The sequence below is a fragment of the Babylonia areolata genome, chromosome 23 (assembly GCF_041734735.1).
Source record: "Babylonia areolata isolate BAREFJ2019XMU chromosome 23, ASM4173473v1, whole genome shotgun sequence".
Taxonomy (NCBI): domain Eukaryota; kingdom Metazoa; phylum Mollusca; class Gastropoda; order Neogastropoda; family Buccinidae; genus Babylonia; species Babylonia areolata.
Window position 1 is genome coordinate 51,497,497 of NC_134898.1, and position 16,047 is coordinate 51,513,543.

Below are 16,047 nucleotides of genomic sequence, written 5' to 3' on the forward strand. Positions count from 1 at the left end.
ACCTAGACATTTTTATAGCGTGTCTTGCAGATGTTTGCACTTCTGTTATCAATCTGATTCGTATCATACAGTTATAGGTGTGTTGTAGTTGGTTTAAACGAAGTATTTCATTGCCGATCACTAGTGCCAAAAGCACCGACACGGGAGCTGTCCGCTGAGTTTTCTCTTGAATTTTGACATAAAAAATTTTTTACTCTAGAAGCAGATTCTATAGATGATTTTGATGATTTGGAAATTCAGGATTTTCGGTTACTTAACTGTTGCAATTATATTACATATCGCGACGTATTAATTGTTGTAATGTACAAAAATGATACATGAACTCGTTAAAAGCTCGTTCATTCAGTGACACTTTTTGTTTACAGTTTTTAACTACATTATTTTTTGTAGAAAATGGTTTAGCTGAAGAAAATGTTCGTCTCTTGTAGTTTTGTGTGATATATAATATGTCTGTTAGTTCCCCGAGTCGAAAGTCACACGCCGCTAAATTTGGTCAAACGAACACAAGCTTGGCCCCTCAAGGCTCGCGGAGGGCCGGTTTCGTGAGTCGCTTCGCGGCGCTGGCTTTGCGGTTCGGCGGAACAGAATACAAGGAGTGAGCGAGTGCCAGACAAAGAGAGAACTCTCCTAGTATGCAAGAATGAAAGAATAAAAAAAGAAGAAAACCAGCGCACTGCCTTCCCGAGTCTACCTTGCCTGGCTGCAGCTCTCTTCTGCAAACACCTTCTACCTGTCTTCACCTTCTCTAACACCACCTTACCACCCCATCACAATACTGTGAACAGAAAGTAGGGAACTCACATTCTAACTTTAATCTGCCTCCCGTCAACACACACACACACACACACACACACACAACACAACATTGTTGGTAAATGATCATGAAACAAACTTTGCAACTTAGTTACTTACTCAGTTACTGACTACTTTCAATTTTTTTTTAAATGTATATAAACAAAAATAAGGAAGTATATTTACAAAACAGGCCCTGCATGTGACAGCTATATCACTCATTCACTAATGCTGCCTGCATCCCACCCCACTGACCCCCACACCCTTTCCGTCTCATTCTATCTCTCTGCATCCTCCACACACACCCCACACACACACATAGAAACATGCACACTATAAACTAGTGAAAGCACATGTGCATATTCATGTAGAAACCACACACACACACACACACACACACACCAAAGAGTTTGAGCTCTGCTGGTATTAGTGTTGAATGAAATATTAGTGTTGAATAAAATTAGCAGGCATCCCATTCTGTGACTTTTACAAGCTAGCTGATCTGCACATGCAGATGACGGTTGCTGCTGGGAATAAGGTGAAGATATAAACTGGGATTGTAATACACAATGAAACACCGGGTATATTAGATTTTGACTTTAGGTCCATTTGCAATACACCCCAGAAGCCATACATTGATTCTTCGTCCTGAGATCACTGAGTTGGGAAACTGATCTTTGTGGTGTAAATGAACTGTGTACTTACTATGTGAAATGGCGTGCGTAACTCATGGAGTTGTGAAACAATATTATGTGCTCTAAAAATAAATAATTATATTATTGTATTATCAATGGAAAATATTTTACAAAGCAAAGCTGCACCAACACAGCTATATAGTTTCATTTCCATAGACAGTTAATTGTTCATTGCAGAACACACAAATGTACAAGCTAAAGCTTGTGCAGATCAAATCTTATGTATTTAAAAAATCTTGATTGATAATTACAAGTAAACACAGTTGCTTAAAAAGCTTAATTATGTGAATCTGAAATAAGAATAGCCAAACTGAGACAGCACACAATCTATTCAGTTTAAATCCTCATGCAGTCACAAACTGCATACATACACATATAATATATAACACATATTGATAGATACACACACACACACATATACATGTGTGTGTGTGTGTGTGTGTGTGTGTGTGTGTGTAATACTGGTAGATATAAATAGATATAGATTTACACACAGCTCCAGTATATTCTTTAACTATGTATCCCTATTATTATTACGGCCACAGCCATTATCATTACCAGTGCTGTATGAAAAAGCATGTATACACCCATCATTCAGTGTATTTCTATATTTCAATACTATTTCAAACCAGTTGACAGCAGAAGAAATCTTTAGGATATTTATTATAACTGAAACTAAACTAAGTTAGGACTCACTCATGAGGCCTATAGAATATTCATAAGCATAGTACCACTATGCTACACCACTATTACTGCATAAGCCCACCAGCATCACTTGTACACACTTGATCATCCTCAATAAAATATGCTGATATAGTAAATATTACTAGCCGCTTTCAAGTTCATTCGATTTAATTCACATATCTGAATCCATTCATAAGCCACAAAATATGTTGCACCCATAATGAAGGCTCACAGAATCTGATATAGTACTGGAAAAAATGAAGTAAACATTTGTTGTCAGTTCAGATAACCCACGCCACGCACATATATGGTTTCTTTCACTACTATATGTGGGAACTTATTCTTATACTATAGCCAAACAAATATGCATATTCTTAATCTGAGACAAGGTGTCTTTTAGTGACAAACAAAAGCAATGAAGCTCATGATATTATTCTAAAGCAACAAAAATGACACCGAAAGTTTCAGTTTCAGTTGCTCAAGGAGGCGTCACTCCGTTCGGACAAACCATACACGCTACACCACATCTGCCAAGCAGATGCCTGACCAGCAGCGTAACCCAACGCGCTTAGTCAGGCCTTGAGAAAAAAAAACAACAAAAAAAACAAAACAAAAACAAAAACGGGGGAATAAATAATAGATAAGCTTACATAAATAAATAAATAAATGAATAATAGTTATAATATAGAAAAAGGTAGTAGTAATAATAATAATAATACTAATAAAATGATAATAATAAAAAAAAGAAAAAGACTACAATGGTGATAAATAAGCGAATAACTGTAAAACATGAAGACACACATTTACACACACACCCACACATGCACAACAGAAATGCACTAAAACATGCAGTTTCACAGATATGAAAGCACAGTCAAATACATATAAACGTACATGAGCTCCAACACACACACACACACACACACACACACATTACCTTGACACCGAAAACAACAAATGAGGTTGTTCAATTTGACACTGACTTTGCGGTACAGAGAACAACACTGAAAACGTACCTTACTCAATGAAAAACGAACACCTAGTGCTCGTTAACAAAAACATGAAATGATTTCATGTTTATCAACCACGTAACTTGGCAGCCGCTTTCGGTGAAAACCGGACCGCACAAACTTCCTTGTAGCCAAAATACTTTCGGTTTTCATTCGCGCAATAACACATAACAAGCGAGACAAGGCCTTCAAGACTCACTTGTAATACATTTTTTTTTTTTTTTTTTTTTTTTTTTTATAAATCTAATCGTTAAAATGTGTCTGTATTTGTTATCTTAAAGCTTCGGGTTAAAAAAATTTTTTTTTAAAGAAAAGAAAGAAAAAAGAAGAAAAAGTTCTGACGACAGATTCTAACCCCACGTTTCCGGGTGAGAAGAAACTGTCTTACCCATTACACAATCGTGGCTCCTTAACTGACGTTCTAAAATTTATATTTAAACATGCTTTTTTAAGGGCGATAAATCGATTGCGGTATTCGCAGTGAGAACGCTGTTTAAATCATATTATTCTGGTGTATCTTGGGCATTTAAAAAATCTTTAAAGACAATTTAAAAAAATTTTTAAGTCCGCGGTCAAGGAGACTTACGTGGCTATTGCCGCAATCACACTGCAACATTTAGCCTTTTTCTCTGGATCTCAGAGATAGATGTACAAGTTTTGTCACACCCGCCGGGAATGTAGTAGACAGGGTTGATTCAATTTTTCTTTTATGTTCATTCTAGTTTAAAGTTTTAAAGTTGATATGAAAACTGAGTATTTTGTTAAACTAATAACATGTAGACTGCGGCCAAGTACAAGTACTTCCTAAACGTCGTATGAAGTGAAAAGGACTTAATTTTGAGAAAAGTCAAGACTGGAAATTTTTACGTTTCATCAAGGGTATTAACTCTCATGGTTAATTATTTTTAACTGTGAATTCCGACAGTGATTTTGTCAATATTTTTATGGCAGTTTGGGGCACTAGTAATCCAGTAAGTGATGAGGCGTTCACAAGTCTTTCTCAGAATAAATATCTAACGGTCTCCTTCTCCAACTTTCCATCACATGTTATCGTGTATTGTTGATTGAATATACTGAGGATTGAAGGGGCAGGTCAACAACATGAACAAAATGGCGTCCTTCGTTCACGAGGAATATGAGCACGCAATTTGAATATGTATAAATATGTGTACGCAATTGATTTTTGCCCATGACCTTCAGGGCTCAGCCAATAGATCTATAAACTCCACTCGTAGTACTGATTTCAGTATTTTCCGAAAAAGACCACTTTGGCGAATGAACATTGTGAAAGCCCTGTACACTGAGATTAAAACACACAAGCTTTTTATGTATTGAGTATAATTTCAAAATGTAATGTTTAAGCAGGGAAAGCAGGGAAGTCAGCTGGCGTCGACAACATTCCCGCCGAACTGATTCAAGCTGGAGGCGAAGCGGTGATTGATGCCCTCACCACCATCTGTAATAAGATCCTGCAGACGGGAGAGTGGCCAACCACCTGGACACAATCATTGGTCATCACAATCCCCAAGAAGGGCAATCTACAACAGTGCAAAAACTACCGCACTATCAGCCTAATCAGCCACCCCAGCAAGGTCATGCTAAAGGTCCTTCTCAACTGACTGAAGCCGCAAGCAGAAATGATCATCGCCGAAGAGCAGGCCGGCTTCAGAGCAGGGAGAAGCACAACAGAACAAATCTTCAACCTGCGCTTGCTGTGCGAGAAATATCTCCAGCACCAAAGAGACCTCTACCACGTCTTCATTGACTTCAAGAAGGCGTTCGACAGGGTATGGCACGCTGCCTTATGGGCCACCATGCACAAATTCAACATCAGTTAAGACATCATCCAAGCCATACAGAACCTATACGAAAGAGCAACCAGTGCAGTCCTCTTCAATGGTAGCACGGGTAACTGGTTTAGAACCACGGTCGGAGTCAGACAGGGCTGTCTACTCTCTCCCACTCTCTTCAACCTCTTTCTTGAAAGGATCATGACTGACGCCCTGGAAGATCATGTGGGAACTGTCAGCATTGGAGGCAGAGTCATCACCAACCTGCGCTTTGCCGATGACATTGATGGCCTGGCAGGAGAAGAGAAAGAACTCGAAGAACTCCTGCACAAACTTGACAAGACATCATCAGCCTACGGCATGGAGATCAGTGCCGAGAAGACCAAGGTTATGACCAACAACAGCCAAGGCGTAACGTCCAACTTGCACGTAAACGGTGAAAAACTGGAAGAAGTCTCCTCCTTCAAATACTTGGGTGCCATTGTGTCAGACGAGGGTTCGAAACCAGAGGTCCTGTCCAGAATCGCGCAGACTACTGCCGCACTGAGTCGATTGAAGACTATATGGAAGGACAAAAAGATCTCCCTCTCGTCCAAAATCAGACTAATGCGCTCCCTCATCTTCTCAATATTTCTATACGCTTGCGAATCCTGGACCCTCACTGCAGAACTCCAGAGAAGAATCCAGGCCCTGGAAATGAGATGCTTCCGCAAGATCCTGAACATTACATACAAAGACCACATCACAAATGAGGAAGTGAAAAGAAGAGTCCAAAACGCCATTGGCCCATTCAAAGACCTGCTAACCACAGTGAAGGAACGCATGCTCCGCTGGTATGGACACGTCACACGATCAGACGGCCTAGCCAAGACCATCCTGCAGGGTACCGTACAAGGAAGGAGGAAGAGAGGCAGACAGAGAAAGCAGTGGGAGGACAACATCAAAGAGTGGACGGGCCTGCCATTTGCCACAACTCAAAGGGCCGCTGAGGACCGATGCAGGTGGCGCGAGCTGACCAGGCAGTCATCCATGGTGCCCCAACGACCCACCCACGGGTCAAGGGATAGATGAGATGAGAATGTTTAAGATGAGAAAGATCAGTTTAAAGCAAATTAACCCCCACAGCATTAATTACATATTAATTTCCCTGTTTACTATCTGGACCAAAGACATGCAAAATAAATATAACTTCTATGCTTAGCAAAAGAAGTTCCTGTTTGAACAAAAAATGATAAAAATGACTGACTGCTCTTGTTGTTGTGTCAGAACATCTGATCAAAGTGCCAAGTTTAGAGAATTAAAAAAATATATAAATATAACAGTAAATTCAGTGTGCATATAATTTGACTTCTTTTTTTATTTTTTTTTATTTTTTTGTGTCCATCCCAGAGGTGCAGTATTGTTTTAAACAAGATGACTAGAAACGGAACTGAATTTTTCCTATTTTTATACCAAATTTGGTGTCAACTGACAAAGTATTTGCAGAGAAAATGGCAATGTTAAAGTTTACCACGGACACACACACACACACACACACACACACACAACCGAACACCGGGTCAAAACATAGACTCACTTTGTTTACACAAGTTAGTCAAAAAACGAAGTGGTGTGAGCCGTTTGCACTCTGGTCTGTTACCGTGTCAGTTATTTTTATCCTCTTGATCTCTGCCTCTTCTTCTTCTTCTTTCCGTTACACGACCAACATCGGCTAGCCGTTGACTCCGTCGTGGTTCATGCAGGCTGCGGGGTATTTTCGTGTCTCCACAACCCACCGAACACTTCTGCGTGCGTATACACACGAAGGGGGTTCAGGAACTCGCAGGTCTGCACATAATTATGTTGACCAGGGAGATCGGAAAAATCTCCACCCTTTACCCACCAGGCGCCGCCTTACCGTGATTCGAACCCGGGACCATCAGATTGAAAGTCCAACGCTTACACCACTCGACTATTGCACCCGTCTACACTGCAAGTGTCTGTATCTCTTGGGCCTGGTTAACGCCGGGATATCATTATGACAGAAAGTGTAGAGTACAGCCTTGTCACGCAGTCCCAAACCAAAATGGACCTCCATAGCAACATCGCCATCGTCATCGTCATCCGCCTCCTCCATCATCATCAATCTGTCATCATCTGTCTGGTGGTTCCAGGTAAAAATAATTAATGGAAAAATCGACCTAAATGTGAAACAAATATCAACCAAGATAGAAACACACACACACACACACACACACACACACATCATGCACACACACAAACAACAACAACAATTAAAAAAAACCAAAAAAAAAAACCACCTGGCGCTGCCGCATATTTTGGCAACGCACACTTCATGACCAGAATGGGTACCCCCTGATACCGACTTCTCACAATCGCTACGTCTCGCAGCACTACTTGTCGATAGCACTAATACAGTTTTCAGAATGATCGTGTCAGTAGCGCTACGTGTCGATACATAGCGCGTGTCGATAGCACGTCCGGGTCGATAAAAGCTGGCACTATTTTTTTGCCAAACATTACAGTCAGTTCAGTTACTCAAGGATCGAGGCGTCACGTGACAGTGTTCGGACAAACCCAAATACGCTACACCACATCTGCTAAGCACTGAATGCCTGACAATTAGTGTAGCGTTTAGTCTTGCCTTGAGCAGGGGAAGTAAAATAAGATACAAAAATAAATGGTATAAATGATATAGGTAATCAAATTTACTTATCAACAATAAAATTACGTTGATGAATTGAAATAGTAAATGAAATATGCAACTGCTGGTCAGATGTGGTTGTTGTTTGTTTGTTTGTTGTTTTTTTGTTTTTTTTTTGGGGGGGGGGGGGGGTTGTTAATACTCAGCGCAAAATCAACGGGTGAGAGAGAGAGAGAGAGAGAGAGAGAGTCAGTGTGTGTGCGTGTGAGCAAGAGAGATAGATACAGAGAGTGTGTGCCAGTGTGTGTGTGTGTGTGTGTGTGTGTGTGTGTGTGTGTGTACGTGTACGGTGTGTACTAGCATGTACTTGACAGTAAAATGCATTCTTCTGGACCAGTGCTCAGATTCGGTTTCTCCAAAGCTGGACAAACCCTTCCATGATGCTATCGTGTTGTTTGTGTTGGTGTTGTTGGTCTTGTCACTGATATATATATATATATATATATATATATATATATATATGTATGTATGTATGTATGTATGTATTATAGAATGACGAAAATACGGTAGCTGTGCGACGATTGGAATCACATCTCTTCCGTAGCCATGATACAGGAATATGTATTTATAACGCAAATTTAAAGACAAGTCACATATCAAAATAACAAAATCTTACTGACCATGCATGGAATAGAAAGTGTACTATAATATCTTTAAATTATGCGAAAAACACACAAGTCTTTACACATAGTCACCATTGAGAGCACACACACACACACACACACACACACACACCGACGCACACACACACACACACACACACACACATTGACGTTTAAAGTGTCTTGAATAGGTACAGAAGCCTGAGATTAAATGGAACGCCGTTCCTTTCTTTCCTGCCTTCGAAGGTTTTCTGGTGCAATTTATGGCAGCAACACAGTATGACATGTCCTCTCTTTCGCTTTCTCGCTCACTGAAGTTGTGGGTTTATTATGCAACTGCGCGCGCGACACGGTCGCTTCAAGCTGTGACACAGTGAGCTACACGATTGTTCGGTCCATTCTATGTGTGACCGTGTATTGTACCGTTATCCTTGAACTGCTGTTATCCTAACTTGCAGACAGAAATAATAATGGATCCCCGCTCAACCCTTGGTCCATTCTATGTGTGACCGTGTGTTGTACCGTTATCCTTGAACTGCTGTTATCCTAACTTGCAGACAGAAATAATAATGGATCCCCGCTCAACCCTCGGTCCATTCTATGTGTGACCGTGTGTTGTACCGTTATCCTTGAAATACTGTTATCCTAACTTGCAGACTGAAATAATAATGGATCCCCGCTCAACCCTCGGTCCATTCTATGTGTGACCGTGTATTGTACCGTTATCCTTGAACTGCTGTTATCGTAACTTGCAGACAGAAATAATAATGGATCCCCGCTCAACCCTCAACCGAGTGATGTAAAGTGCCGATGCGATAGTTTTGTCGTCAGCATTCATTCTAAACTGTCCATCGAGGGCGCTAGTTCGGGTCAGTTCATGCCCTGAGGGAAAATACTGTAAGATAAAATGAAATAATGAGTATCAGTAGCTCAAGGAGACGTCACCGCGTTCGTACAAATCCATATGCGCTATACATCTGCCAAGCAGATGCCTGACCAGCAGCGTAACCCAAAGGGCTTAGTTAGGTCTTGGAAAAAAAAAGAAGAAAAAAGTGACAGAAAAAAAGATAATGATAATAATAATAGTAACAATGAATAGAAAAAAAACAAACCGAGGAGACAATAATGATGATAAATAAGCAAATAAATGTAAAACATGCAGACACACACACACACACACACACGGGGGTGGCCAGACTGAGGGAAAGGTAAGCATGTAAGAGGGAGATAGTAGGAAGCAAGGGGGGGGGGGGGGGGGGTAGGAGAGTAGGACTGGGCTGGGAAATGGGGGTGATGGGAGAGTAGGACCGGGGTGGATGGGCATGGGGGGAGAGTAGGACAGAGTGGAGGGGGAGTAGGGTGACAGGTGGGAGATGGTTTGATGGGAAAGTAGGACAGGGGGTGGGTTGGTGAGTAGGACGGGGTGGGGGACATGGGGGGAGGTGAGTAGGACAGGGGTGGGCGAGAGATGGGATGAGATGGAGGTGGGAGAATAGGACTGGGGAGATGAGGGGAGGGAGAGTTGGGCAGGAAGGGAGATGGATAGGAGGGGATTACACTCAATAATTCTACTCCGTTCTTTAACGGAAAATGTGTGGGGGTTTTTTTCTTACTTTTTTTCTTCTTGTAAAGCGTCTGTAGGTGATTGTGTCAGATGGAGGGTTACTGCATGGGGTAGGAGGTCGAGCAGCGGAGGAGTAGTCAGACCAGACTGAGGGTAATGGGAGTAGGAGGATGTGCACTGGGGATAGTAGGAAGGGGGAGTAGGGGTGATAGGAGAGTAGGACTGGGCTGGGAAATGGAAAGATATGAGAGTAGGACAGGGGGAGATGCAGGAGGGATATTAGGACATGGGGGAGAGTAGGACAGTAGAAGATGGGGGAAAGGGAGAGTAGGACAGAGGGGAAATTGTGGGAGGGAGAGTGGGACAGGGGGAGATGGTGGGAGGGAGAGTAGGACAGGGGGGGGGGGATGATGGGAGTGAGAGTGGAACAGGGGGGAGATGGTGGGAGGGAGAGTGGGACAGGGGGGGGAGATGATGGAAGGGAGAGTAAGACAAGGGGCGATGGTGGGAGTGAGAGTGGGACAGGGGGGGGGGATGGTGGGAGGGAGAGTAAGACAAGGGGGGATGGTGGGAGGGAGAGTGGGCAGGGGGGGGGGGATGGTGGGAGGGAGAGTAAGACAAGGGGGGATGGTGGGAGGGAGAGTGGGCAGGGGGGGGGGCGATGGTGGGAGTGAGAGTGGGACAGGGGGGGGAGATGATGGAAGGGAGAGTAAGACAAGGGGCGATGGTGGGAGTGAGAGTGGGACAGGGGGGGGGGATGGTGGGAGGGAGAGTAAGACAAGGGGCGATGGTGGGAGTGAGAGTGGGACAGGGGGGGGATGGTGGGAGGGAGAGTAAGACAAGGGGCGATGGTGGGAGTGAGAGTGGGACAGGGGGGGGATGGTGGGAGGGAGAGTAAGACAAGGGGGGATGGTGGGAGTGAGAGTGGGACAGGGGGGGGGATGGTGGGAGGGAGAGTAAGACAAGGGGGGATGGTGGGAGTGAGAGTGGGACAGGGGGGGGGATGGTGGGAGGGAGAGTAAGACAAGGGGGGATGGTGGGAGTGAGAGTGGGACAGGGGGGAGATGGTGGGAGGGAGAGTAGGACAGGGGGGGGGGGATGGTGGGAGGGAGAGTGGGACAGGGGGAGATGGTGGGAGGGAGAGTGGGACAGAGGGAGATGGTGGGAGGGAGAGTGGAACAGGGGGAGATGGTGGGAGGGAGAGTGGGCAGGGGGAGATGGTGGGAGGGAGAGTGGGACAGGGGGAGATGGTGGGAGGGAGAGTGGGACAGGGGGGATGGTGGGAGGGAGAGTGGAACAAGGGGGGATGGTGGGAGTGAGAGTGGGACAGGGGGAGATGGTGGGAGGGAGAGTGGGACAGGGGAGATGGTGGGAGGGAGAGTAGGACAGGGGGAGATGGTGGGAGGGAGAGTAGGACAGGGGGAGATGGTGGGAGGGAGAGTAGGACAGGGGGGAGATGGTGGAAGGGAGAGTAGGACAGGGGGGGATGGTGGGAGGGAGAGTGGGACAGGGGGGGATGGTGGGAGTGAGAGTGGGACAGGGGGGGGGGATGGTGGGAGGGAGAGTGGGACAGGGGGGGGATGGTGGGAGGGAGAGTGGGACAGGGGGAGATGGTGGGAGGGAGAGTGGGACAGGGGGGATGGTGGGAGGGAGAGTGGGACAGGGGGAGATGGTGGGAGGGAGAGTGGGACAGGGGGGGATGGTGGGAGGGAGAGTGGGACAGGGGGGGATGGTGGGAGGGAGAGTGGGACAGGGGGAGATGGTGGGAGGGAGAGTGGAACAAGGGGAGATGGTGGGAGGGAAAGTGGGACAGGGGGGATGGTGGGAGTGAGAGTAGGGCAGGTAGGACACACACACCTAGAGAGTGGCGAGAGAGTGATGTAGATAGATTTATGTTTGTTTGCTCATGTGTGCGTGCCTTATTAACCCACTATTTATTAGATATATCATATTCCGTGCATGATAAGATGATATCCTAAAGACTGAACAGAGATTTTGATCTTGATGAAGAATTAGACAGAGAGACAGGGGAGGGACGGAAATAACTCAGTGGCACTCCAGGAGTGAAGCTGGATTGAATATATAATCAGTGACTTAAACACACACACACACACACACACACACACACACACACACACACACACACATATATATATATATATATATATATATATATATATATATACAGAGAGAGAGAAAAACAACAACAAATAAGTACATAGATATCTCTCTCCATTCTTCCCTCATCCACTCTCTCTCTCTCTCTGTACACACACACACACACACACACCCTCTCTCTCCCCCCACCGCCCTCTCGTCCACCCCTTTCCTACTCTTCGTCCCCCAGCCCCTTTCTCTCCCTGTCCTACTCTCCCTCCCCCGTCTCCCCCCCCCCCTGCCCCCGTCCTACTCTCCCATAACCCCCCACCCTCGCCCCCCATTCAGACCCCTCCCTTCCCCCTATCAGTTTCCCGACATTTTGATACAAATTTGACAGATGCAGATTTAGATTTTCACAGATCACTCCGTGACCTTTTGTTATTTGGTTGTTGTTTTTAGGGGAGTTTGTTGTTGTTGTTGGTTTTTTTACTGAGGTAAAAACATGCACTCGTTGTCAAAAACCTCTTACGCACTGGCACACGCACGTGTACACACACACTGACACATATACACACACATACCATCGCACGCGCACGTGCACACACACACACACACACACACACACACACACGCACAGATAGATGCTTTGAGAGAGAGAGAGGAGTGACAGAGAGAAAGCAGGACTGGAGAGATGCACTGACGACAGGTAGCACGTGCTTCCCATCCCAAACAGCTGGCCATCTGGTGCATCAGGCCTTACGTCCAACAGTCTGGCACCTGTGTAGTGCTGCGTATCGATCACAGGTGTTGCTAATGTTTAGAGTCACTAAAACCAGGTGTGTGTGTGTGTGTGTGTGTGTGTGTGTGTGTGTGTGTGTGTGTGTGTGTGTGTGAATGAGTTCGTGCGTGGTTGAGAGAAGGTGGGTGTACGCTTGTGTGTGCGTGTGTGAGATAGATAGATAGATAGATAGATAGATAAAAAAAAAAAAGAGTTAGTGAGTAAGTGAGTGTGTGAGTGTGTGTATATCTGTCTGTGTGTGCTCGTGCACGTGCATGGGAAAGAGAGAGAGAGAGAGAGAGGGATATGAAGAGACTGTGTGTGCGCATCTGTGTGTCTGCAGGGAATTAATAAATATATGGACAGAACTGCACTTAGTTGTACAAATTGATTTCGTTTTGGATTTGGTTTTCATCAGTATTATTACTATTGATGCATGTTGTTATTTGTATTGTGAACCCCCATATCATTAGGGCTGTAAAGCTATTGACATTAAAGTGTTCAGTGTTCTCTCATTTTCTCATTCCCTCATCCCCCCCTCTCTCTCTCTATCACACACACACACACACGCACACACACACACAGAGAGAGAGAGAGAGAGAGAGAGAGAGAGAGAGAGAGAGAGAGAGAGAGAGAGAGCTGAATACTGAAATATCTAATGCCATTGGCTGTACTAGATGACATGGGGGTACAAATCAGAATAATAATGGTGAAAACAATGAAACACAAAATCGGATAGGGGAAAAACAAAACAATAGAAAACGAGAGAGACTGAGAGAGAGAGAGAGAGAGAGAGAGAGAGAGAGAGAGAGAGAGAATCTGACAGAGGGGAGAGAGACAGAGAGACAGTGCCAATTTTGTTTATATGAAGCAATTAGCCTATGTTTGAATTCTGAAACAAATCCTTCTTCACATCCAACTCCCTGGGGCTGGCACATCCACACAATCCCAGATCCATTTACAGTTAATGCCTTCTTTACAAGATATACCCACTTTTCCTCAAGTTCCCTCTCTCATGTTCATTTACTAACATTTCATACGCCTGTTTACATAATCTCGATGTGGGAAGCCTTATCAATTTTAACCAAGATTTTATACATTTCACACATGATTTAATATATAATGGGTATCTACCAATTTCTCCATATAATACAGTATTTGAAGCGAGAAAAAGAGAGAGAGAGGGGGGGGGGGAGAATCTGAGAGACAGAGGGACAGAGAGAGAATCCGTTGAGAGACAGAGAGAGAGAGAGAATCTGAGAGAGAGACACACACACAGACGGAGAGAGACAGAGAAAGAGACAGAGACAGAGAGAGAGAGAATCTCTGACGGAGAGAGAGAGAGAGAGAGAGAGAGAGAGAGAGAGAGAGAGAGAGAGAATCTCTGAGAGAGAGAGAGAGAGGGACAGAGAGAGAATCCGAGAGACACTGAGAGAGAGAGAGAGAGAGAGAGAGAGAGAGAGCTGTCATGATGACGGAGAGCGTGTAAGTCCGTGTAATACGGCCCGTGTAACTGCAACTGCAATACAAGGCAGTAGCAAGCCCACAGCCCCAACACACGTCGCGCACTGCTGCTCAACTCTGAAGGCGGGCGGTTGTAAGAAGAGAACACATAACACATTGATCATTCCACAACACATCTTTGATCAAGTAGAAAACATATCAGTCACAACTGTATAATTACATGTGTATTTGCTTGTTTTTGGATCTTTTCGAGAGGGATTAACGAACCGGGGGAGCATCGACACGGGGGGGTATCGGGCTGACCCCGCTGCAAATGACTCGCTCAAGCTATATTTAGACAGCTGGAAAATCACCAACTCCAACAACACCAGTAATCTATTTGAACAACTCCGACAGCCAGACTCGGAAGCACACAGGCCAGAGGCACAGTACACAGAATACAGTGAGTAGGACACAGACGACACGTTCGTTTTAAATCAAAACATTATAATCCAAAGAAAAATGGTTTTTTTACAAACTGCGTGTGATTTGATGCAGAGTATTTGGCTTCCACTGAGATGAAAGCTGCGGGACAAAGGACCCTGACTACTTCCGCCTGTGCTTGTCGATTTGTGAAACTAGCGCTCTGACAGGAAGGGTGGTCAGTCAATTCAGTCCAGTCATATGACACGAAATATATAATAAAATAAAAAAAATTAATATTAAAATTTTGACAGGGGTTTAGCGTTTTCAGACTTTCTGGATTTTTAAAAAATTATTATTACCAACATACATAAACTCCATACATCGACACGCAGCTCAGGCTACAAGTACACCAACAGCCATGACAAAATATATTTATCATGTTTATGTAGCCTTTGAAGCACTTTCACACGTATGCCTTGATTGATTTTGATTGATTGATTGACTGATATTGATTCGAGGGTATATATCAGCACCTATCCTTCGGTCAGAGACCAAGTTCTAAGCACTCTAAAAGCGGAGTCACTTGCACAACAGCCGGGCTGTTTTCTGTAACATTCAGGCACACGGAACTTAAGACGAAGACGGAATTGGTAACCTATTGTACACACACGCACTGGCACGAACACGCGCGTAATAAGCCAGTTCATTAACCGGGTGAGTGAGTGAGTGAGTGAGTGTGTGTGTGCGTGTGTGTGTGCGGTGTGTGTGTGTGTGTGTGTGTGTGACGGTGTGTGTGTGTGTGCACGAGCGCTCGCGCGCGCCCGGTGTGTGTATCAGTGTTTGTTTATTTGTGTGTCGTGTGTCTGTGTGTGTCCTCTGTGTCACGGTGTCTGTGTGTGTGACAGTAGACAGATAAAACATAAAACAATAGCGACGCGCTCTCCCTAGGAAGAGCAGCCCGAATTTCAAACAGAGAAATCTGTTGTGCCCAAAACTGAAGAGTAATACAAGATGGCCCATTTTCGCTCCGCACGGCGACGTTCACGCTATAAAAGCTGTAGTTCAGACGGTACTGATATCACGGAGAACAACGCTCGTGGGTGAACATGTGGCCGTAGTTAGGTCAGAGAGGGAGAGAGGGGTGGAGGGGACCTGGCGGCGGCAGACAGGGAAGATCGTTAAAAAGGCTGTTTTGTTGATTATGTGAATTGAGCGACCTCTTTCATAGGACTTTCGTAGACGTTGCCGCTGGCCGAGCATCTGTCTAGGAGATGTGGTGTAGCGTATATGGGTTGATCCGAACGCTGTGATGCCTCCTTGAGATACTGAAACTGCAGACTCCCTTTGTCTGTCTGTCTGCCTCTCTCTCTCTAGCTAGGAATATCAGAAATGTAATTTACACACACACACACACACACATCAGACACATACACACACACTGTATATATATATATATATA

At 44.6% G+C, this 16,047-nt stretch overlaps 1 protein-coding gene and 1 pseudogene across 2 annotated transcripts in view; one reads left to right on the forward strand and one right to left on the reverse strand.

The window, feature by feature from the left end:
* Positions 1–3,326, reverse strand: part of LOC143297712 (E3 ubiquitin-protein ligase rnf213-alpha-like) — a 222,519-nt pseudogene extending 219,193 nt beyond the window's left edge. Inside the window, exon 1 of the transcript XR_013057300.1 lies at positions 3,188–3,326. The product of XR_013057300.1 is annotated as an E3 ubiquitin-protein ligase rnf213-alpha-like (transcript). The remainder of the gene's footprint in view (positions 1–3,187) is intronic.
* Positions 1–16,047, forward strand: part of LOC143297713 (uncharacterized) — a 29,834-nt gene that overhangs the window by 97 nt on the left and 13,690 nt on the right. The window contains exon 2 of the mRNA XM_076610133.1: positions 14,437–14,625. Coding sequence (XP_076466248.1) covers positions 14,437–14,625 — 189 coding nt within the window. The remainder of the gene's footprint in view (positions 1–14,436; positions 14,626–16,047) is intronic.